Here is a 26,854-nt window from a genome sequence, read left to right on the forward strand (position 1 = left end):
CGCAATGTCCAAACGAACAAGTCCGGCTACACCTTATCAATTTCTTTCTTGCTTAACAACCCAGCTAACAAGTCTGTCTACACTTCATCAATGGCTTCCTTGCTTACAACCCAGCTAACAGGTCTGTCTACACTTCATCAATGGCTTTCTTGCTTGCAACCCACAAGGCCCTAACAGAGCTGAAACACTGCAAACATGAATCCTGTAGAACATGGAATGAAAAAAAAGAACAAAAAAACAACCACACCTGGAAAAGAAAATAAGAAAAACAGGCACAAGTACAATTACATCCGTGCACATAAACCAAAGACTTGCCTCTGACATTGACCATTCCAGCAATCTAAAAGAAAAAAAAAAAAGAAAGAAAAAAGCAACTAACCTGATGGTCAACTCATTTACAAACCGGGCATTAACTGGCAAAAATGTAAGTAGAGGCCAACTGCAAAAACTGACAGAGTGGGTTTTTCTGAGTTTTATTTTTAAACAAGTTTTTTTTTAATACTTAAAACAGCATGCACTGCACATGACAGTAAAATATGTGAGGAAAAGGGGCAACTCTTCTTCTTTTTCTTCTCCCCACTCAACTGTGTGAAGAGCCATTGAGGCGCCACACGGAAGATCTGTTCACCATGCTCCTCCAGGTCAGTTTGTTGTGTGTCAAAGTCAGGGTCTCTGCAAATGTCTTCCTGTCCATTCTCCAATGTTGTCTGTCCATTCTCATTCTCCAGTGTGTTCTGTCCAATGTTGTCTGTCCATTCTCCAGTGTTGTCTGTCCATTCTCTAATGTGTTCTGTCCAATGTTGTCTGTCCATTCTCTAATGTTGTCTGTCCAAAGCTGTCTGTCCATTCTCCAATGTGTTCTGTCCAATGTTGTCTGTCCATTCTCTAATGTTGTCTGTCCATTCTCTAATGTGTTCTGTCCAATGTTGTCTGTCCATTCTCCAATGTGTTCTGTCCAATGTTGTCTGTCCATTCTCCAATGTGTTCTGTCCAATGTTGTCTGTCCATTCTCCAATGTGTTCTGTCCAATGTTGTCTGTTCATTCTCCAATGTTGTCTGTCCAATGTTGTCTGTCCATTCTCAAATGTTGTCTGTCCAATGTTGTCTGTCCATTCTCCAATGTTGTCTGTCCAATGTTCTCTGTCCATTCTCCAATGTTGTCTGTCCAATGTTGTCTGTCCATTCTCCAATGTTGTCTGTCCAATGTTGTCTGTCCATCAGTTGTTTGATGTTCTCTGTCCATTCTCCAATGTTGTCTGTCCAATGTTGTCTGTCCATTCTCCAATGTTGTCTGTCCAATGTTGTCTGTCCATCAGTTGTTTTGTTTTTCCCCCGTCTTCCCCTCAGTCTCCCTCCCTCAACAGTTCCTTGGAGAACGGTTTTAGCAAGGCTGTTGGATCTTGTTAGTGACCATACCAACGAAACTTTCTTTTCTTAACTGATGTCATCAGATCTTCATAAGGTTTAATGTGCTGTTTGATGATTTAGAACACTTGCTCACTAGTGATGTGTATCAGTGTATCTGATGATGGCATCTTACGATAACACCCCATTTCCATGGCTTCAATTCTTCTTTCCAAATCGACTGTGAGGGTCCATGTCTTGTTTGTGTACATCCTGTGCGCACGTATGCCTGTATCACACTGTTGTTCCTTTACATGATTATCCTGTGAAGGCTATGCAACAAAGGTGAGGCTGATAATCACGATCAACATTTCAACATCAAAACAAAAAAACAACAACAAAGAAACATATTAGGCAGGTTAGCCACAGAGTCACACAGCAGAACTTTATACAAAGGCTGACAGTGTTTACACAAGTCCTTTGACCTGTAAACTACTCCTTTTTTTTTTTTTTTACAGTGAATCCATAGAAAGTGGTATCTGAACAGAAAATGATATGGTGAAATCAGTCAGACTGTCACTTCTGTATGAACAATAATAACTAAAAGAAAGATCTACAGATTGTATCAGATATCTATCTTTAAAAGAAAACAAAAAAAGAAAAAAGAAAAGAATGAGGAAGAAAAAACAAATTTTTCCTTTAAGTTTCAACAGCAAAACTGAAAATAAGAACCTTGTGAGAACAGGGAACAAGGCATGAGAAAATATCATTTTTGTACACTGCTGACATCAACACACCTCAACTGAAATGAAGCAAAATTCTACCCCCGAGGACTGGAACATCAACACACTTCAACTGAAACGAAGCAAAATTCTACCCCCGATTGATGGGACCGAGGACTGGAACATCAACACACCTCAACTGAAACGAAGCAAAATTCTACCCCCGACTGATGGGACCGAGGACTGGAACATCAACACACTTCAACTGAAACGAAGCAAAATTCTACCCCCGATTGATGGGACCGAGGACTGGAACATCAACACACCTCAACTGAAACGAAGCAAAATTCTACCCCCGATTGATGGGACCGAGGACTGGAACATCAACACACCTCAACTGAAATGAAGCAAAATTCTACCCCCTATTGATGGGACCGAGGACTGGAAGCAGAGATAGAGAAAACCCAAGGCGGGTGGAGGTGGAATGGGGGAGGGGTGGTGGTGGGGGGAGGGTCATGGGGGGGTAGAGGAAGTGGGGTTTGAAGGTTGGAAGACAAGATCAAGCAGGTAGATCACTACATATCAACACACAGATACACACACACACACACACAAAATAAATAAATTTTTAAAAAATTAAAAACCCCAACCCAAAAATCCCTCTCATTAAATCTCAAAGCCAATGTCTATGAACAAAGACTCAAACAACTTGCAAATCTATCTTAACAGAAACACTTTCCGACCCTTACAATACTGACAGAATAAGACATTCTAAATAACAAATTTGGTACCGTCTTTTGTAGGCATGAGATTCAGATAATATTGTTCTTTTGAGTGTGAAAGGCGCCAACCCACAAAATAACTTATTTCTTCTTCACTTCTGTTTTCACAGTGTCGTCAAACCAAGCCTAGTCCTCTTTATTTTCCATTCCATAATCAATCTCTGCTGAATTAAAAAATACATTATCTCTGCCTTTGTGAACTTCATTTTGTTGATGCAGTTTTTAGCGTATTGAAAAAATTGAAGTTATCCCTTCAGGTCATGATGTTTGGAAGCGGATGTTGTGTAAACATAACCATATGTCAATAAGCTGAATTTTGAAAGCAGAGTAATGGAACACTTGTTCTTAAAAGGTTTGCTCTTTCAAACATGGATATCCTTGCGCTGGGACTATACGGCGTAGGGGCGCGTCCCCCGGGTGGCGGATGGGGGAGCCCTCCCTTTGGGGGTTGCACCAAATGATATGGAATAAGGTGCCATGGACCCACATAGTCTAGGAGAAGGACAACTCTGATTTCAAACCCGGGCAGATGGAGTCTGTTAGCCTCAGCAAGGCAGTCCTTCCAAGAGAAGGAAAACTCCCAAGAGAAAACCCGGCCAACTGTAAACCATTACCAGAACAGGAGATCACCGAAGACGGCGCCACAGTGGCCTCTCTAAGGGGTGTGATCTGGTCAAAACCGGCTGTGCACGCACTCTACGACACATGGCTACGCAGACAAACATGGGTATTTTTTGCTGATTACGGGGTCTGTGTTTCATCAACTGTATGGACAACAGGTTGATTCTTTTTTTTTTCCATGAGTTTTTTTTCCCCAGCCCTTTCACTTTTCTCACTGAATTTATGTGAATCTCATGAGTGACCTCTGGGGCCCAGTTTGAGACAAACATCGAGTTAAAATCAGAAAAAATATCATGCCTGTTTTAAAAGAAATACTGGCCTCTGAAGCTGAAAAGTTGATAAACAGATTATCAGGGATAATATTCCCTACCCTATAAATGAAATAAACAGATATATCAACATAAATAACACACACACACAAACACATAACAACAAACAAAGCAAATAAACAAAAAAACATACATGTGAACACATATATAAATACATATATTTAACCTCACATGCCTTTTGTTTCCACATAAAGCTTGTTTATAGAAAGCTTGTCAGTGATCACAGATTTTCAAACTTTTGTTAACACATGAAAACCGGGATGGCCACTCATGTCACTGTCACTTGAAGCAAGAGTGGAGAAGTAACCATGGCACACAGAGCAACAAAAACGATGGAACTGAAGTTCAATGAGATCACATTATTGCACTTATGAAAGGCATACAACCAGCGCACCACTTTCACAGACAACAGTCAGATATTTTTAACCCACACCCAGTGACTACCGCTGATGACTGCGTGCACGAATCGGATCGAGCAGCCATCTTCAGACACATCACCACCAGTCATACATCCAGAAGAGATGCCAAAGTCCTCATCGACTATGATGGACGAACAACAACACAACACTGATGAGTAAAATATTGTGGAAAGTGCGTGGAGAAAAACACAGTTCATGATTTGTCTAATGACTTGCACAAGGAAAACAACAGTAAAATGTTTGTGCGTGGAACTCGTCATGGCACAAACTCTTACGTTGTCATAATTACTTACCTTAAAAAATCTTAAATACTGGGTGTGAAGAAAAAAAAAAGATGAGATATGAACTACATCAGTTAATCCAAATCATCTCTTTTACTCACTGTAGAAAATGAGTATTTGCCAAACCAAAAAACTGTGTGGTGCAACATTAACATTTCTACTTAATCAGTGAACTGAGCAGTCCATTTCAATCAACATGTTACTGTTTTAATACCTTGGCATTTTTGTAGTCATATACAGAGGCAATCTTTGCAATCATGTTTATTTCAATTCTAATCAATTCTTGTTGTTTTCACAACTTGATGGATTTGATAATTCATTCATAACAAAATCTACAAACTTTTATGAAAGCATCACACAGAAAACTACAAGGAAATAGCTCATTCTTGTAAATTGAAACCCTTCATTCTAATGTTCACACACAGCAAATACATTGTGTAGACAGAACAGTCCATCAATAATATCTTTTTTCGTTTTTTTTTCATTTATTTTTTATTTTTGTCATGCATGCCATCATCCATGAAACTATATTTACAAACTGGAAAACACAATGACACAATTTTGCTCTTACAGCAAGGATCTGAAACACTTTTGACGTCTGAAATAGCCAGACAGCTTTGCGTCCCCACTAACTAAAATCATATTCTTTTTCTGACCGGCTTCAGAAAATTCCAGATTGAGGAGTTCCAGGTTCAGATGGTATGTCCTAACACTCAGCCTGTCAGAAAGTTCACCACAACAAAAAGGAAACTACACAAAACCTGGAACTTCACCTTGAGTATTGAAGGGTTTGTTTCCCACGAGAATTTTATCCACATGCATGGAAACAACAATCATAGTTGGTGGATTAGGTTGTGGTGGCAGCATGGAACAATGCAGTGGCCACCTATCATGAACCTGTCTGGTGGAGAAAAGGTCAATGCAATGTACTATTCGCTGTTCTTAAGTTCACTGCATGATGCTGAGAGTCATGCCTGCAACAAGAACATGCTTGCATTCAGCACACACCTGAAGAACTCCTTTTGTCATCGAGAAGAAAGTTTGTGACCTAATAATCACCACACACCTCGTTAAAATATATTTTTCCCTTAAAAGTAATTCTTCCCTTGTTTTTTTTTATTGGGTATATACATCAGCAAATCAAGTGATGTATTTTTCTAGTGCTTATCATTAGTAAAACAATCCAAACAATTTTAAGGGCATAACTGTCATTTCTTGCTGGATCATAAAACTTTTTAGGGAGGGGAAAAAAAACAACAAAAAAAACATTGGCTCAAACAATCAGTAACTCAAAGTAAGGTAGTACAGATCACAATGATTTCAGGCACGTTTTTTCTTTTGCTGCTGCACCTGCCGCTGAATTGCATGTTGCACTCCTCGCTCAGCCACCTTGCTGTACACCTGAGACAGTACCTGTGACATAGGAACAAACATGCACATCAGTCATCACCGGGTGATACTGACAATACTAACCGTAGTCATCATCTGGTGATACTGACAATACTAACCGTGTACATCTGAGATAGTACCTGTCACATAAGTCATCGCCTGTCACATAAGTCATCACCTGGTGATACTGACAATACTAACTGTGTACATCTGAGATAGTACCTGTCTCATAAGTCATCACCTGGTGATACTGACAATACTAACTGTGTACATCTGAGATAGTACCTGTCTCATAAGTCATCACCTGGTGATACTGACAATACTAACTGTGTACATCTGAGATAGTACCTGTCACATAATCATCATCTGGTGATACTGACAATACTAACTGTGTACATCTGAGATAGTACCTGTTACATAAGTCATCACCTGGTGATACTGACAATACTAAAAATACTAAGAATGCTAACAGTGTACATCTAAGATAGCATCTACCACATAGGAACATTCATACATATCAGTCATCATCTGGTAAAACTGATAATACTATGAATGCTAACAGTGTACAACTGAGATAGTACCTGTCACATAGGATCATACATATATATATACACCAGTAATCATCTGGTAAAACTGATAATACTATGAATGCTAACAGTGTACAACTGAGATAGTACCTGTCACATAGGATCATACATATCTTTCTGACCTTATCAGTGTTTACACTCCCGCAAGAAATCTCCACTCTTCCTCTGACTGTTACCTCTTGAAACTTCCTCGTGTCAATACAAGAACCCTATGGTGAACGCTCTTTCTTCTTTGCTGCTCCTCACATCTGGAACAACCTTCCTCATCTTATCCATGCATCTGATTCTATTTCTGCTTTTCGCTCATCACTAAAAACTCATCTTTTTAAAACCAGTCTATAAGTACTCTCAGCTTCCTTGTTCTCAAACACCACCCATGTCAGCTCACATTGGATGTATGTAGAGTGGGAAAGGGAGAGTGTGAGTTGGGTGTGTGTATGTGGGGTGGTGGGGGGGGACGTTGAGAAAGAGTGGTCGTGAATGTTTTACTAACTTGTAATAGTTTTCTTTCATGTAAAGCGCCCTGAGCTCTTAGAGAGAAAGGGTGCTATATAAATGTACATTATTATTATTATTATACACATCAGTCATCATCTGGTAAAACTGATAATCTCATACTATGAATGCTAACAGTGTACAAGTGAGATAGTACCTGTCACATCGGATCATACATATACATCCGTCACCATCAGGTTATGTCAGCTACGGAGGAAGTTGGCAGAATGGTGAAGATGCCTATCTGCCAAATACAGTGTCTGTGACTGTTGAGGATCTAGTTTCGATTACTGGTCTTGCATTTTCTTCCAAAGTTTGACTGGAAGAATCAAACTGAGCTTCCAGTCATTTGGATGAGACAATACATTCAACTCCCAATGTGTAGCAAGCACTTGGTGTGACACTGAGAAAGAACCCATGGCAAGGCAAGTGTTGTCTTCTGACAAAATCCTGTACAGAAATCCACTCTAATACACAAATAGAGTGATGGCCTAGAGGTAACGCGTCCGCCTAGGAAGCGAGAGAATCTGAGCGCGCTGGTTCGAATCACGGCTCAGCCACCGATATTTTCTCCCTCTCCACTAGACCTTGAGTGGTGGTCTGGACGCCAGTCATTCGGATGAGACGATAAACCGAGGTCCCGTGTGCAGCACGCACTTAGCGCACGTAAAAAAAACCCACAGCAACAAAAGGATTGTTCCTGGCAAAATTCTGTAGAAAAATCCACGTCAATAGGAAAAACAAATGAAACTGCACGCAGGAAAAAATACAAAAAAAAAAAAAGGGTGGCACTGTAGTATAGCGACGCGCTCTCCCTGGGGAGAGCAGCCCGAATTTCACACAGGTAAATCTGTTGTGATAAAAAGAAATACAAAATACAAATACAAAAATATATTATATAAGCATGCACTTAAGGCCTGGCTAGTGTACTGGGTTAAGCTGCTGGTCAGGCATCTGCTAAGCAGATGTGGTGTGGTGTATATGGATTTGTCTGAATGTACTGACACCTCCTTTAGAAACTGAAACGGATGAAACAAAGAATACATACACTTTTGGAAACTTCATTTCCTAGTGATTTGTAAAAAAAAAAAAAAAAAAATAAATAAATAAATTTGTGGCTGAATAGGAAATTATAGGCATTTAATAAGGCTGGGGTCATTTTAATGAAGCTGTATGTGATGATTGCAGATCAGTTTGTGTGTGTGTGTGTGTGTGTGTGTGTGTTTGTGTGTGTTTGTTTTTTGTTTTGTTTTTCCCTTTCTTTGCTACGTCTGAGGCGTGGTGGAAGAAACGGGGGCAATGTTTTCAAGTTGGCATGAATATTTTTAACACCACTACTTGATGTTTCTCACCTGATCCCACGATGAAATATATGAACTTACTGCCCCAATGACCATAAAAAAGGCTATAGGATTTTTATACCTTTAACCCCCGTTCAAAGCTCAACACACCTGCCCCCACAATGAATATGAATTCACTGTCCTGACAACTACAACACAATGAATATGAATTCACTGTCCTGACAACTACAACACAATGAATATGAATTCACTGTCCTGACAACCACAACACAATGAATATGAATTCACTGTCCTGACAACCACAACACAATGAATATGAATTCACTGTCCTGACAACCACAACGCAATGAATATGAATTCACTGTCCTGACAACCACAACACAATGAACATGAATTCACTGCCCTGACAACCACAGCACAATGAATATGAATTCACTGTCCTGACAACCATAACACAATGAATATGAATTCACTGTCCTGACAACCACAACACAATGAATATGAATTCACTGTCCTGACAACCATAACACAATGAATATGAATTTACTGTCCTGACACCCATAACACAATGAATATGAATTCACTGTCCTGCAGCCTAACACAATGAATATGAATTCACTGTCCTGACAACCATAACAATGAATATGAATTTACTGTCCTGACACCCATAACACAATGAATATGAATTCACTGTCCTGCAGCCTAACACAATGAATATGAATTCACTGTCCTGACAACCATAATACAATGAATATGAATTCATTGTCCTGACAACCACAACACAATGAATATGAATTCACTGTCCTGACAACCATAACACAATGAATATGAATTCACTGTCCTGCAGCCATAATACAATGAATATGAATTCATTGTCCTGACAACCACAACACAATGAATATGAATTCACTGTCCTGACAACCATAATACAATGAATATGAATTCATTGTCCTGACAACCACAGCACAATGAATATGAATTCATTGTCCTGACAACCACAACACAATGAATATGAATTCACTGTCCTGCAGCCGTAACACGATGAATATGAATTCACCACCCCGATGTCCGTAAAAGCCTATGCAGGGACCTTCAACCCAAACCACCCCTACCCTTCCCTCTAAAGCCCCACCTACCTGTTCCCACAGCAGGTCTGCCAGCTGATCGATCTGCATGGCCACCTGCCGGTGCTCCCCGCTGTAGCGCACAAACAGCCAGACCACCAGCAGCAGGAGGAAGGCCCACATGGCCAGACTGGCCACATTGGCCACGGCCTCCAGTCCCAGCAGCCCCACGAAGGTGGAGACCATGTAGAAGATGGTCACAGTGCCAAAGAGCACAGCCGGGGTGCGGGCTGCCGCCAGCAGGTTCTTGCCCTCGTTGTTCTTGCAGAAGCTGTCGTACATGGAGGCAATTTCTTCCTGTCGAGGGGTGGGTGGGGATTGAGTATCATGAATGAATATTAATTTTTTAATTTAATCAAAAGAAAAATGAACAGGTGACTATGAATAAAAAAACAAAAAACAAACAAACAGGTAAACCATATAAACAAAAATGAATAAATAAATAATACAGATAAATGTTCTTGCAATAGCTGTCATGCATGATGTCAATTTCTTCCTACGGGGGCAAGTGTGTGTGAATATTATCAATAAATATTATTTTAATTGAATAGAAAGAAAAATGAACAGATGAATATGAATATAAAAAAAACCCAAACAAACAGATAAAGTATTTAAAGAATAATGAATAATATAAAAAAGAGAATATTAATAAACAATCAATATATTATATAACATTTATGTAATATAATATTATTATGAATATTAGAACGGAATAGATTAGAATATGTCTTTATTACCAAGTGTACTGGAATCACAATGAATATCGAGGGGATAGTACAAACAAAGGTACAGACGAGGAAGAAGGAGAAGAAGAAGACGAGAAAGAAGAAGAAGGAGAAGAAGAAGAAGGCAAGGAGAAAGAAGAAGAAGAAAACGAGGAAGAAGAAGGGGAAGAAGACGAGGAAGAAGAACAAGGAGAAGAAGAAGACAAGGAAGAAGAAAGAGAAGAAGAAGGCGAAGGAAAAGAAGAAAACGAGGAAGAAGAAGGAGAAGAAGAAGAGGAAGAGGAAGAAGAAGAAGAGAAGAAGAAGACGAGGAAGAAGGAGGAGAAGAGAAGAAGACGAGGAAGAAGGAGGAGAAGACGAGGAAGAAGAAGAAGAAGAAGGCGAAGAAGAAGATGAGGAAGAAGACGACGAGGAAGAAGAAGAAGAAGGAGAAGAAGAAAAGGAAGACAACACAAACAGCACAGGCACTGAGGAAAAACAACAAGATGAGGGATTACCTCTTACCAAAGGTACAAAAATAAATCGACAAACGTATGCACAATACAGTAGAATTCTGGACACGTACATGTGCATATTAATTAAAAACTTGTATCTGCACACTTGCGTGTGTGCATGCGTGTGCACATACGTGCGTGCATGTATCGGTGTGTGTGTGTATGCGTGCTTGCATGGTGCGAGCGCTATTGCATGAATGTGTGAGATATCGCGTGAGTGTGTGAGATTAACGTATTATTGTCAATTGTGTTCAGAGGTTTGAAAGCACTGCAAAAATGTATTATTCTTTTTCTTCTTCTCCTTTTAATTATATATATTACTGCTGTCATAATGATGATGATGATGATGATGATAATCGTCTTTGTTGTTACTATCATATCTATTATTATTACTATCATAACTGCTATGAATACTCTATCAATATCATCATCACTATCATCATCATTGTTGTTGTTCTTGTCTTTATCATTATCACTATTACCAATACTATCATATCATCACCACTATCATCAGTGTCAGCTGGTCTTCATAGGGCTGTTGTCTGTATCATTATCATCAATACTATCACTATCATCATCACCATCATCACTATCATCATCACTATCATCATCACTGTCACCCTGACCTGCAGCTGGTCCTCGTAGGGCTGTTGTCTTTATCATTATCATCAATACTATCACTATTATCATCACTGTCATCATCACTATCATCATCACTGTCACCCTGACCTGCAGCTGGTCCTCGTAGGGCTGTTGTCTTTATCATTATCATCAATACTATCACTATTATCATCACTGTCATTATCACTATCATCATCACTGTCATCATCACTGTCATTATCACTATCATCATCACTGTCATCATCACTGTCATTATTACTATCATCATCACTGTCACTCTGACCTGCAGCTGGTCCTCGCAGGGCTGTTGCCTTTATCATTATCAATACCATTACTATCATCATCGCCGTCATCATCGCTGTACCATCAGTCACCCTGACCTGCACCTGGTCCTCGTAGGGCTGTTGTCTTTATCATCATCAACACTATCACTATCGTCATAACTATCACCATCATCACTGTCATCATCACTATCATCATCACTGTCACCCTGACCTGCAGCTGGTCCTCATAGGGCTGTTGTCTTTATCATTATCATCGATACTATCACTGTCATCATCACTATCACCATCATCACTGTCATCATCACTATCATCATCATCACTGTCACCCTGACCTGCAGCTGGTCCTCATAGGGCTGTTGTCTTTATCATTATCATCAATACTATCACTATCGTCATCACTATCACCATCATCACTGTCACCCTGACCTGCAGCTGGTCCTCATAGGGCTGTTGTCTGTATCATTATCATCAATACTATCACTATCGTCATCGCTATCACCATCATCACAGTCACTCTGACCTGCGGCTGGTCCTCGTAGGGCTGTTGTCTGTATCATTATCATCAATACTATCACTATCGTCATCGCCGTCATCATCACTGTCACCATCAGTCACCCTGACCTGCAGCTGGTCCTCATAGGGCTGTTGTCTTTATCATTATCATCGATACTATCACTGTCATCATCACTATCACCATCATCACTGTCATCATCACTATCATCATCATCACTGTCACCCTGACCTGCAGCTGGTCCTCGTAGGGTCTGCTGAACTCGGGACCCCCCATCTTCCTGGTGGCGTGGAACAGATCCATGGCCCTCAGCAAGCACCGCTCGTGCTCTCGCTCCAACACCTCGGGGTTCAGGTACGGCTTTTCTCCCCCACACACCTGCACGATACCCATACAGAAATGGATAATTCATTCACGTACAGACCCTTGCCCCCACATGAAGGGGAGCTTACACATGAATATATTACAAAAACAACTAGTAATATGCGGTCACATCATCAAGAGACAAACTTAGTTCAGTGTTTTTAAGGCATCAGAGTTGACCACAGTCTGAATGCTTTTAAACAGACTGACAACTGCATATGGTCTGTTCATGCCAAGAAGCTGTGAATCAATGCTGATTTAAGCTGACTTGGAAGTTTATAGAATTTAGGCAATGTAAGTTTTATTCTTAAATTATGCAACTCAAGTCTACACCTACAGGAAGAGAGGAGAGAGAGACAGCCATGACTGTTGTATTATACAGGATACAGAATTCTTTCTGTTCTCGCCAATAAGAAAGCCATGGTTGTTGTATTATACAGGATACAGAATTCTTTCTGCTCTCTCCATTAAGAAAGCCATGATTGTTGTATTAAATGGGATACAGAATTCTTTCTATTCTCTGCAGTAAGAAAGCCATGGTTGTTGAACTGTACAGGATACAGAATTCTTTCTATTCTCTCCAATAAGAAAGCTATGATTGATGCAACAAGGCAGCTTCTCTCTAACCATCTTTTTTGTTGTTGGCTTTGGGATGCTTGTGTGTGTGTGTGTGAGAGAGAGAGAGAGAGAAAGAGAGAGAGAGAGAGAGAGAGGGAGAGAGAGAGAGAGAGAGAGAGAGAGAGAGAGAGAGAGAGAGTGTGCATGCATGTATATGTGAGTGTGCAAACATCAGCAACTATCATGTAATCTTTTAAGACTTGTTTTTGCAGGTTTTGCAGTCCATGTTTGCATATTCTCAGTGAGATTCTTTTTCTTCAGCATAAAGTAAACACAAAACGAAATTTGAAAAAAAAAAAAAAAAGTCCTACAGGCAAGGGGAAAATATGAATGCCCTTACACTAACAGTGACACACAACCGACAACCTGGAGGAATCTGGTGAATGGTTCTTCAAAGCAGTGCCCCAGTGACACTTCACAGAGGTAAGGGAGAAGGAGAAGAAGAAGAAGAAGAAAAGAAAGAAGAAGAAGAAGAAGAAGACGAGGAAGAAGAAGGAGAAGACGAGGAAGAAGAAAGAGAAGAAGAAGAGGAGGAGGAAGAAGAAGACGACGACGAGGAAGAAGAAGGAGAAGGAGAAGAAGAAGACGAGGAAGAAGAAGAAGGAGAAGAAGAAGAAGAAGAAGACAAGGAAGAAGAAGGTGAAGATGAGGAAGAAGAAAGAGAAGAAGAAGAGGAGGAGGAAGAAGAAGATGATGACGAGGAAGACGAAGAAGAAGGAGAAGAAGAAGAAGAAGACTAGGAAGAAGGAGAAGAAGAAGACGAGGAAGAAGAAGGAGAAGAAGACGAGGAAGAAGAAGGAGAAGAAGACGAAGAAGAAGAAGACAAGGAAGAAGAAGAAGACAAAGAAGAAGGAGAAGAAGAAGACGAGGAAGAAGAAGAAGGAGAAGAAGAAGAAGAAGAAGAAGAACACGAGGAAGAAGAAGAAGATGAGGAAGAAGAAGGAGAAGAAGACACAAATAGCACAGGCACTGAGGAAAAAAACAAACAAGATGAGGGATTACCTCTTCCATATCTTTAGAGTACTGGCTCTTTGCACTGGCCACAGCTGCCAGGTTGTTGGCCTCAGCAGTTGCCTGTGTCAGGCACACAGAAAAACCAAGCAAGTCGATGGCCTCAATGAAAATCTTTATCACTAACATCCACATCACAATACATATTACCGTAAAGTTTGGTCTATAAGCCGCGACTTTTTACTCCAGCTTCAACCTCTGTGGCTTACACAATGATGCGGCTTATTTGAGGATTTTAACGATCCCTGGAGTGTCACGTTCTCGTCTATTCTTAGCTGCCCTTCAACTCACTAAAATCATGATTTCTGTCCATGAATTTTTGGATGAGCTTCAGGATAGTGTGCACGTTTTATAAATCAAATCCCCACACATTAAAGCTTTCAGATCAGCATTCAGTTCTACTCTGCTCAAGCGTACACCCTCATCATGCCGAAAATGTGACGTAATGCCTATGATGCAGCCTTCAAATTGAAGACAATCGACCTAGCAGACGACAATGCAAGCGATGAACCAGCAGCAACCTCCACTTTGCATTCATGTTCATGAAGTGAAAGTCAGTGACAAGATGGCAGAGGAAGCTGTGCTGGTTCTCTTCAACTCAGACACTGAAGACGAAGATTTCAGTGGATTCAGTGAGCAGGATGACGTTCAATAAATGTGACTATCCCTAAATTATGGATCTTATTTTCGTTGTGTTTATTTTATTTTATTTTTTGTGTGTGTGTGTGTGTGGCACTAGCAGTATTTTCGCTTGCTTCTCTTTGTGTTTATTTCATAACCTACAGTATTGACAGCTTTTCTGTAGTATTAGTATGTGTTCTGGTACTGGAAATAAGTGCGGCTTATGTATGTATAAAGTTCATTTTTTTCCAAAATTTAGTGGGCGCGGCTTATATACCAGTGCGCTCAATAGACCGAAACTTTACGGTAAAATAATAATGATAATGATAAAAGGGCATTTGGTACGCCCCATCTAATGATACAAAAGCCCTGGGCATTCACAATGAAAAATACAATGACGCATGCACATTAAAAACACACACAATACACCTGAACATACAAATCCTTCTGCTCCAATTCTAACCCACAAACCGATATCCACCACACACAAGGTGTACGCACACACACACACACGCACAAGCACACCTTGGCTGCTCAAGGTACATGAACATATGCATGTTTAAAAATAGTAACAATAATAGAAGTAGAAATTACAATAAAATGACAAGAAATAGAAAGAAAACAAACAAATGAAGACTAGAAATCATTTACTGATTAGAATGGCTGGAAATAAATGAGTTTTCACAGAAATTTTGAAAGAAGGGTAAGAAACAGCACGGCAGACAGGAAACGGGAGTGCATTCCATGAGGAAGAAGCCTGGAAAGAGAAAAGTATCGAAACTAAAAAAAAATCATGACTAACATCCACACCACAATACATCTAAAGTAAACAAGAGAGGCAAGGCCTTCAAGACTCACTTGTGATACACACAAGCTTTTTATGTATTGAGTATAATTTCAAAATGTAATGTTTAAGATGAGAAAGATCAGTTTAAAGCAAATTAAGTCCCCTAGCATTAATTACAGAGTAATTTCCCTTTTTCACTATCTGCACCAAAAACGTTTGCAAAATAAATAAAACTTCCATGCTTAGCAAAAGAAGTTCCTGTTTGAACAAAAAATGATAATAATGACTGCTCTTGTTGTTGTGTCAGAATATCAGATCAAAGTGCCAAGTTTAGAGAATACAAAAAATATAAACAGTAAATGCAGTTTGCATATAATTAGGCTTCATTTTTTTTTTTTTTTTGTGCCCATCCCAGAGGTGCAATATTGTTTTAAACAAGATGACTGGAAAGAACTGAATTTTTCCTATTTTTATGCCTAATTTGGTGTCAACTGACAAAGTATTTGCAGAGAAAATGTCAATGTTAAAGTTTACCATGGACACACAGACACACACACAGACAACCGAACACCGGGTTAAAACATAGACTCACTTTGTTTACACAAGTGAGTCAAAACATCATTCAATGATTCATAATCAAACAAACAAAGGCAACGTCTTCAAATGATGATGTTGGACTGTCATCACGTACACATTTTCAATAAATTGTATATATGCAAACATATGAAATAAGCACATGTATGTATGAATGTGTGTTTGTATGTACTGTATCTCTGTCACTGTGCAGCATGCTCTCCCTTGTGGAGAGAAGCCAAAATTTCACAAAGAGAAAATCTGTAGTGACACAAAGTAATACAATACAATACAGCAGAATACAATGCAAAACAACACAATACACTACAATACTATGCAATGCAATACAATACAATACAATACAACACAAATACAACATAATACAATGTAAAACAACACAATACACTACAATACTATGCAATGCAATACAATACAATGCAATACAACACAATACACTACAATACTATGCAATGCAATACAATACAACACAAATACAACATAATACAATGCAATACAACACAATACACTACAATATTATGCAATGCAATACAATACAATGCAATACAACACAAATACAACATAATACAAGGCAACACAACACAATACACTACAATACTATGCAATGCAATACACTACAATACAATGCAATACAGCACAAATACAACATAATACAATGCAACACAACACAATACACTACAATACCATGCAATGCAATTCAATACAACACAATGCAATGCAATACAACACAACACATTACAATGTCTGCAGCCAGTCTGACACAGCCGTCACTGAACAGCGTCTCACCTGCAGCATGGTTTTGGGTTCAGGCAGTTCTTCTCCCTGATAGATCTTCATGTAGACCTGAGGACACCACACCACACCACCGTCATCATGTCACAACTTAGGACAAAAACAGTCATTACAACTTTAACCCCTCGACAACTGTTGACGAGTATGCTCAGCCGTGTGCAGGGCTGTCACCTCACTGAGACAGAACAGAGCTCACAGGTCAGGATGTTAAGTCACAGAGATGCCAACCCCTGTCAAGTGTTTGTAGGAGCAATCAGGAAATTTAGTAGGAACAGTTTGAATCTGGTAGGAACACTTGGGACTCCAAGCCACATCAGCAAAAGGAAATTTTCTATCTAAAATTACGTTTAAATAACATACTTACCGTGACCCAACTAGTGCAGACTCCGGCAGGGGTCTGACATTCCTGCCTGTGCAAACTACTATCCGCCTATGCAGAGAAAACGAAACTACGGCCGATAACCTCACGGAAGTAGGTAACCTCCCCTTTGTCCCGCTGGCTAGCGCCCTCTTTTGACGGCAATATTATAGATGTATACTTATCCCTCAGAATACACATGCATGTGCGCTTATGGGATAGGTTCAGACAACTTTCATATTAACATGTACAATTATATTTCTATCTATATTCATTGAGATTCCCTACATAGCAATATAGGCACACTTGCATTTGCGGCCTTCTGTCCACAATGCCCTGAACTCTCTGCGCCTACGTACTTGCACTTTATTCATATGTGTATGTACATGTACATTTTGTCTACAAGGTATACATTTTGTCTACAAAGTATACAAACACTTGGGCCTACCTGCAACATGGTGTAACTGCTACGATTAAGCTGATTGGTCCACTCAATGCTGTTTCAATGTAAGCTCACACACTATAAGCTGAGCATCATCACCTGAGACCAAGGTTAGTAGTAACTGCCCTGGCCTAGTGACTGATAGGTCTGGGGCGTCTGGGTAATGTTACGACAGGAAATCATGTAACTATGCTACGTAGTCGAAAATGAACTCGTCAGAACAACTTTGACGCTGGCATAACGTTGGCACAAACCGCGACTGAGTGTAACAAAATACGGTGAAATGGTAACAGTTGGCATCCTGGACTGCTGCTGACCAGTATGCCTGGCTGTGAAGGGCTTGGCATCTCATGAGACAGGTCAGAGCTCACAGGTCAGGATGTTAGTCACCATGATCTATTTGGACTCCCTCATAGGACTGCATTAATTTCGATCAGCAATCTCCCAATCGAGCTACATAATTGTGCGACCTGTTTGAAGACATAATTGGACACAAAACAGAAACGCCAAAGAATCGATAGACAGATAGAAAATGCAAAAAACTTAGCCGTATGAAGTGCACAGGAACAGGTGTCGAGATGGCTGCCGGAAAAAGAGGGCGCTAGCCAGGGGGACAAAGGGGACATTACCTACTTTCGGGAGGTTATCGGCCGTAGTTCTCTCATTTTCTCCGCATAGGCGGATAGTAGTTTGCACAGGACAGGAATGTCAGATCCCTACCAGAGTCTGCACTAGTTGGGTCACGGTTAAGTATGTGTAATTAAATAAAGATTTTTAGTGACCCAGAAATCTGGTTCAATCCAGAAGTACCCTGCAGCCCTATACCACCCAATGGATGAAATGACAATGCCTTGTACCTTCCCCCCACCACCCCGCCTCCCATCCACATCCCACCCCCAGTCCCCTCCACACTGACCCCAAAGAAAATCTTGCTTAGCCTGCAAACAAAATAATTTTTTTTCTTGATCCAGAAATCTGGTTCAACTGAGAAGTTTTGCAGCCCTACACCAACAAATGGATTACATGACAATGCCTTGCTCCTCGCTTCCCCCCCCCCACCCCCAGACCCCTCCACACTGACCTTAAAGTACTCGACAAGCTCTTGAGTGGTGATCTTCGTTCCATTGATCTCCTTCAGAACGATGTTGTCTGGGGCCAGCACCATGGGAACAAACACTTGCAGCTGCTTCAGGAACTCGTCTTCAATATCTGGGGGCACACAAAAAAATATTTTAAAAAAATGTTTATACATGCATACACACCTACACAAGCATGCATGTATACACACACACACACACACACACACTCACACTCACTCACATGCACATGCAAACACACAGACACACAAACACCCACACCCACACATAAATCCTATGGCTCCCTCTTTCACCTCGCAGTCTGCCATCAAAGCACTGGTTGGTGGCGACACTAAGCCCTCTTTTTCCGGCAGCCACCTTGACTCCTGTTCCTGTGCTCTTCATACGGCTAAGTTTTTTTTCGTATTTTCTGTGTGTCTGTCCATTCTCTGGCGTTCTTGTTTTTTGTCAAATCATGTCTTCACCCAGGTCACATAATAACAAAACTAGTTTGCATCAGTTTGACATGGTACAGTATATGACACCAAAAAATACTTTAAAAAATGTTTATACATGCATACACACCTACACAAGCATGCATGTACACACACACATACACACACACTCACTCACACGCACATGCAAACACAGACACACACAAACACCCACACCCAAATCCTATGGCTCCCTCTTTCGCCTCGCAGTCTGCCATCAAAGCACTGGTTGGTGGCAATACTAAGCCCTCTTTTTCCGGCAGCCACCTTGACTCCTGTTCCTGTGCTCTTCATACGGCTAAGTTTTTTTTCGTATTTTCTGTGTGTCTGTCCATTCTCTGGCGTTCTTGTTTTTTGTCAAATCATGTCTTCACCCAGGTCACATAATAACAAAAAAATACTTTTAAAAATGTTTATACATGCAAACACACCTACACAAGCATGCATGTACACACACACACACACACACATACACACACACTCACTCACTCACACACACATGCAAACACACAGACACAGACACACAAACACCCACACCCACACACAACTCCTATGGCTCCCTCCTTCACCTCGCAGTCTGCCATCAAAGCACTGGTTGGTGGCGACACTGAGCCCAGGGTGAGGCAGCAGAAAACAGCTGATGCGCTGGAAACAGGAACTGATGTGGCGTCTGACCTGCTGCAGTTCTTCAGGCTGCTTATCTGTCACCTGACAACACAGGACAACACAGGAAGCTGCTGTGCAACAATGGTTATGATGATAAAAGATGTGACTCCACAAATGTATGCTGGAGTGTGTGTGTGTGCATGATATGACACAGTTTAACTAGCCAGCGGGACAAAGGGGAGGTTACCTACTTCCGGGAGGTTATCAGCCGTAGTTTCGTTTCTCCGCATAGGCGGATAGTAGTTTGCACAGGACAGGAATGTCAGACCCCTGCCGGAGTCTGCACTAGTTGGGTCACGGTTAAGTATGTGTAATTAAAACACTGTTTATTAGCATGTTATTATTCTATGATAGTTTAAAACACTGTTGATTAGCATGTTATTATTGTATGTCTATGCCTACCCTTTAACTACAACAATAATTATAATAATAAAAGATGTGACTCTACAAATGTATGCTGGAGTGTGTGTGTGTGTGCGTGATATGACACAGTTTAAAACACTGTTGATTAGCATGTTATTTTTCTATGATAGTTTAAAACACTGTTGATTAGCATGTTATTATTTGTATGTCTATGCCTACCCTTTAACTACAACAATAATTATAATAATAAAAGATGTGACTCTACAAATGTATGCTAGAGTCTATGTGTGAGTGATATGTTCAGTTTAATTACTCAAAGAGGCGTCACTGCATTCAGACAAATTCATATACAGCGTGACATGACATAGCTTAAAACACTGATGACTGATGAATAGCATATTGTTATCATATTTTTATGCCTACCCTGTTACTACAACAATAATTATAACAAAATACCTGTATGTGTGTGTGATACAACAGCTTAGTTTAAAGCACTGTTGAACAGAAGTATACCACATCTGCTAGGCATAACCCAACGAAGCTTAGTCAGGCCTTGAGTGCATGCGTGTATATTTGTGTCTGTATGTGAGTGGACTTTTTTTTCTTCAGAATGTTGACAGAGGACAACACTTATGTTGCCATGGGTTCTTTTTCAGTGTGTCACATGCATGCTGCATACGGGACCTCAGTTTATCATCCCATCCAAATGACTAGATGCTTGAGAGAAAGGGCGAAAGGAGGAGTTTGTATCATACTCCATGTTTGGTGATACATATACTTACCATGTCAAACTGATGCAAACTAGGCCTATCGGTTTGCTCTGCTTGGCCAAATTTTGCGTGGCTAACAGTGAAAAGACGAGCCGTCTTGCCCGGTCCGCTCTTAGCCAATCAAACGCCTCTGAAAGCTATAAGCGCTGAATCATTCCTTTGGCCAAGGCTCTCCACGCCATCTTGTCAGGCTTACGCTCTGTCTTGTCTTAGTGGGTTTCGAACCCTGCCCCTCATGGACACTGAACTGACAGATGAGCGTCTTATCCATTCTTCCACCTTCCTCCTGCCACCATTGTTGTCTTATCTATTTATTTAATTATTATTATTATTACTACTACCTTTTTATATTATAATTATTTATTTATTTATTTATTTATTTATTTATGCTTATCTATTATTTATTCACCTCTTTTTTTTTCTCTCAAGGCCTGACTAAGCGCGTTGGGTTACGCTGCTGGTCAGGCATCTGCTTGGCAGATGTGGTGCAGTGTATATGGATTTGTCCGAACGCAGTGACGCCTCCTTGAGCTACTGAAACTGAAACTGAAACCTCCTGCCACCATCCTCCTTTAACTTTTTCAACACACACAGACACACGCAGGCGCGCACACACACACACACACACACACACACACACATGACGAGTTTCTGGCAGGGGACGTCAGTCACCTCACCTGCAGTCTCCTGTTGAGGAGAGTACGCCCCCCTTTCATGCCATAATCTGCTTCGTAGGGGAAACTCCAGTCACGAACAAGAAACTGCAACACCTGCAACCATTTGAAAAAAAGAACGTTTTCGGGCCGCCCAGTATCGGACATGTTAAGTTTAGGGTGGAGATTTTTTTTTTATTTATTTATTTTTTTTTTTTACATGTGGATGGGACTGATGACTTGATCTTCAGGTAGATGGTTGTTGATACTTTGTTGCAATCACCTTGTTGTAGTCAGAAACACATAGGTAAATCATAGTAAACAATGATTTTTATATTCGGTTAAGAAAAAAAAAAGAAGAAGAAAAAAATTATTTTACGTTCTATGAACATTGCTGGTACTTTTGATTACATTTATACCCATTGAAAGCATAATCAGTACACTGCGTTGGTCATGGGTGTTTGGTTTTTAAGGTAGCACTACAAATTTCAAAGCCACCATGGACACAGAGGAACTTCTAATGGAAAAGAAAGATGGGTAACATGTTTTTAGGATGTTTTCAGTTTTAAAGTTCTAGATATTTAGAGTTCTTGAAATGTCTTCATATCACTTCGTAAAATATTGGTAGGGTGGAGATTTTTCCCACCTTCCCAGGTCAACAGATGTACAGACCTGCTAGTGCCTGAACAGAAACAGGGACTCACAAATTGGTTGTGTGGCTTGAAAATGCTTTCTCCCGTGGTTTTTTTTGTTGTTTTTTTCTTTTTCTTCTTCTTCTTCTTTTTTCTTTGTTTTTTAATAAAATCTTCTAGAAGCAGTCAAGGACATCTGCACTCAATTATTATATGAAGAAAAACAACTCTTCATATCAGTAATAATATGCCTGAAATATCATAATAAACCAACTTTAGACCTAGCCCACAAAAAAACAGATATAAGTATAACAATAATCAAGTGAAAAGATAATAGATTATAAATAAAACACAGTAATGGTATAAGCATACACTTGAACAAACACTGAAACATGCAGACAAAACCGAAAAGCAGACATACGAGCAGACAAACATACAGTGCAAACATACATACATAAAAAACGAATGTATACATACACTTGCATTCACATATGGAAAAGAAACACTTATCAACCAGCCTACCTGGAATGGCTTTGAAATGTTGTCATTGTCCTCAAGGGCAAGACGGCCATACTCTGTAAAAAGCTGAAACAAACGCCAACAGCATCGATCTTATCATTCCCTCAATGATTCATAGGATAAAACAGTCAATTTTCTTCCAAAAATTACCTTTAATCTAACATTCTTACTGTGGGTGCCAGACTCCGGCGAAGGTCTGATTCATGTTCAGTGGAAACGACTCCTCCGTTACAGCAGAGAAATCAAAAGTAGCTGCAGTTAGTAGCTTCCATTAGTTGTATGTATGTGTGTGTGTGTGTGTGTGTGTGTGTGTGTGTGTGTGTGTGTGTGTGTGTGTGTGTGTGTGTGTGTGTGTGTGTGTGTGTGTGTGTGTGTGTGTGTGTGTGTGTGTGTGTGTGTGTGTCTGTGTGTGTGTGTGTCTTTTTTTTCTTTTTTTTTTTAAACATAAAATAAACAAGCAATACAATACTATTCTTCAGTGAACTAAAAACAGAGAAAAGTAATGTTTATCACTAGAAGTTCTCTCCCCCTCCCCCACACTTTCATTTTTGTGATAAGCACAGTGACAAAAAAAAGCTTGTGAAATTATCACAAACAAAAAACAAACAAACAAAAAAAAAACAAAAAAAACACTCACACAAATCAACCTACCTGTAGATGCTGTAAGTCATCCTCTTGGATGTTCTGACTCAAGTTATAGACCTGGAATGGGAAATAACATTGTGTTTATAGCTAAGCCAACAACAAATGGGTCATTTCAGGGGCTGACTACCTGTCAGTTGTTACAAACCAGTCAAGGAGAACTGAAAACAATGTTAACAGGTCAATCAAAATAACACACTAAAGACCAAATTACCAACATCTCATTCAGTCCACATGGAATTAAATCAAGTAAAAAAACATTTATCTCCATCTTTAGAGAGCAGTTAAATAAATTATCAATGTAAATGACATTTCAGAAAGACCAAAAATGTATTCAATAGAATTGAAATCAAGTAAAAACATTTATTTCCATCTTCAGAGAGCAGCTAAATTAATTATCAACATAAATGACATTTCAGAAAGACAGAGAATCTATTCATAACCACCCATACAATACAACAAAACCAAATCACACACACACACACACACAAAAGAAAGGAACTTAGCAAATATCCAAAGTCTACACATCAGTTCAATCAAATGCGCATGTCAGGTCTCAAGAAACCAGACTTGGTTATCATCCGCATCTTTACAGCTATCCCTTTACATGTTGGCATGTGTACAAATGGTAACTTCAGTCTCAGGGTGGAGAGGTGGCAATGTGCCCACCTAGGATGTGAGTGTCCTTGTGTTCAAATCCCTTATACAGACTAGGATTTCCACTTCCCCCTCTACTAGACCTTAAGTGGTGTTCTGGGTCCTGGTCATTTGTATGAGACAATTAACCCAGGATTCATAAGCAGCGTTGTCTTAAACACATGTAAAAGAACCCAAAGCAACAAAAGGGTGGTCCCTGGCAAAACTCTGCTGTAAAATACACACTGATAGTAAAACAAAAACGCTTTCAGACAAAAAAAAAAAAAAAAAAAAAAAGGTGGAACTGCATTATGGCAGCTAGCTCTCTCTAGGGAGAGCAGCCTGATTTTCAGAGAAATCAAATGTGTCCAAAAGTAATCCACATAATGCAATACAATACAAAGCAATGCAATACAAAACAATAAGAGACAGGACAACACAATACAATACAACACAAAAAGAGACAACACAAGACAGACAAGACAACACAAAACAAGACAAGACAAGACAAAACAAGACAAGACAAGACAAGACCAGAGCCCCCCACCTGGATAGAACTGAGCATGGTGCTGAGGGCAAAGATGGTGGCGCAGTCCCTCACAGTGGACTCACTGTCAAACGCTCCTTGGGTGTCCATCAGCAAGATGACAACCTGCCACCAAAATCATCCTCCTCAGTCACAACAGACAAACATCGCTCACAACCTGCCACCAAAATCATCATCCTCAGTCACAACAGACAAACATCGCTCACAACCTGCCACCAAAATCATCATCCTCAGTCACAACAGACAAACATCGCTCACAACCTGCCACCAAAATCATCCTCCTCAGTCACAACAGACAAACATCGCTCACAACCTGCCACCAAAATCATCCTCCTCAGTCACAACAGACAAACATCGCTCACAAACTGCCGCCAAAATCATCATCCTCAGTCACAACAGACAAACATCGCTCGCAACCTGCCACCAAAATCATCCTCCTCAGTCACAACAGACAAACATCGCTCGCAACCTGCCACCAAAATCATCCTCCTCAGTCACAACAAACATCGCTCACAACCTGCCACCAAAATCATCCTCCTCAGTCACAACAGACAAACATCGCTCACAACCTGCCACCAAAATCATCATCCTCAGTCACAACAGACAAACATCGCTCACAACCTGCCACCAAAATCATCATCCTCAGTCACAACAGACAAACATCACTCACAACCTGCCACCAAAATCATCATCACTCAGTCACAACAGACAAACATCGCTCACAACCTGCCACCAAAATCATCCTCCTCAGTCACAACAGACAAACATCACTCACAACCTGCCACCAAAATCATCATCACTCAGTCACAACAGACAAACATCGCTCACAACCTGCCACCAAAATCATCATCTTCAGTCAGAACAGACAAACATCACTCACAACCTGCCACCAAAATCATCATCACTCAGTCACAACAGACAAACATCGCTCACAACCTGCCACCAAAATCATCATCCTCAGTCACAACAGACAAACATTGCTCACAACCTGCCACCAAAATCATCCTCCTCAGTCACAACAGACAAACATCGCTCACAACCTGCCACCAAAATCATCATCCTCAGTCACAACAGACAAACATCGCTCACAACCTGCCACCAAAATCATCCTCCTCAGTCACAACAGACAAACATCGCTCACAACCTGCCACCAAAATCATCATCCTCAGTCACAACAGACAAATATCGCTCACAACCTGCCACCAAAATCATCCTCCTCAGTCACAACAGACAAACATCGCTCGCAACCTGCCACCAAAATCATCATCCTCAGTCACAACAGACAAACATCGCTCACAACCTGCCACCAAAATCATCCTCCTCAGTCACAACAGACAAACATCGCTCACAACCGGCCACCAAAATCATCATCCTCAGTCACAACAGACAAACATCGCTCGCAACCGGCCACCAAAATCATCATCCTCAGTCACAACAGACAAACATTGCTCACAACCTGCCACCAAATCATCATCCTCAGTCACAACAGACAAACATCGCCCACAACCTGCCACCAAAATCATCCTCCTCAGTCACAACAGACAAACATCGCTCACAACCGGCCACCAAAATCATCCTCCTCAGTCACAACAGACAAACATCGCTCGCAACCTGCCACCAAAATCATCCTCCTCAGTCACAACAGACAAACATCGCTCACAACCTGCCACCAAAATCATCATCCTCAGTCACAACAGACAAACATCGCTCACAACCTGCCGCCAAAATCATCATCCTCAGTCACAACAGACAAACATCACTCACAACCTGCCGCCGAAATCATCATCCTCAGTCACAACAGACAAACATCGCTCGCAACCTGCCACCAAAATCATCATCCTCAGTCACAACAGACAAACATCGCTCACAACCTGCCACCAAAATCATCATCACTCAGTCACAACAGACAAACATCGCTCACAACCTGCCACCAAAATCATCATCCTCAGTCACAACAGACAAACATCGCTCACAACCTGCCACCAAAATCATCCTCCTCAGTCACAACAGACAAACATCGCTCACAACCTGCCACCAAAATCATCATCCTCAGTCACAACAGACAAACATCGCTCACAACCTGCCACCAAAATCATCCTCCTCAGTCACAACAGACAAACATCGCTCACAACCTGCCACCAAAATCATCCTCCTCAGTCACAACAGACAAACATCGCTCACAACCTGCCACCAAAATCATCCTCCTCAGTCACAACAGACAAACATCGCTCACAACCTGCCACC

The 26,854-nt window shown here is 40.6% G+C and overlaps 1 protein-coding gene across 2 annotated transcripts in view; it reads right to left on the reverse strand.

The window, feature by feature from the left end:
- Nucleotides 1-1,264: 1,264 nt before the first annotated feature.
- Nucleotides 1,265-26,854, reverse strand: part of LOC143296258 (atlastin-2-like) — a 35,230-nt gene continuing 9,640 nt past the window's right edge. Inside the window, exons 5-16 of one of the 2 annotated variants that reach the window (XR_013057115.1) lie at nt 24,611-24,715; nt 23,437-23,487; nt 22,789-22,851; nt 21,659-21,751; nt 19,752-19,890; nt 18,694-18,821; nt 16,807-16,863; nt 14,013-14,084; nt 12,261-12,407; nt 9,407-9,691; nt 2,393-5,911; nt 1,265-2,141 (exon numbers count right to left, since the gene is read on the reverse strand). Coding sequence is in view for 1 of the 2 variants with exons in the window: in XM_076608094.1 (XP_076464209.1) it covers nt 5,819-5,911; nt 9,407-9,691; nt 12,261-12,407; nt 14,013-14,084; nt 16,807-16,863; nt 18,694-18,821; nt 19,752-19,890; nt 21,659-21,751; nt 22,789-22,851; nt 23,437-23,487; nt 24,611-24,715 (1,233 nt within the window). In the remaining variant the exon portion in view is untranslated. Of the gene's footprint in view, nt 5,912-9,406; nt 9,692-12,260; nt 12,408-14,012; nt 14,085-16,806; nt 16,864-18,693; nt 18,822-19,751; nt 19,891-21,658; nt 21,752-22,788; nt 22,852-23,436; nt 23,488-24,610; nt 24,716-26,854 lie in introns of both variants that reach the window. The other variant, XM_076608094.1, reaches the window with a different exon arrangement.

Source organism: Babylonia areolata, chromosome 21 (genome assembly GCF_041734735.1).
Source record: "Babylonia areolata isolate BAREFJ2019XMU chromosome 21, ASM4173473v1, whole genome shotgun sequence".
Lineage (NCBI taxonomy): Eukaryota > Metazoa > Mollusca > Gastropoda > Neogastropoda > Buccinidae > Babylonia > Babylonia areolata.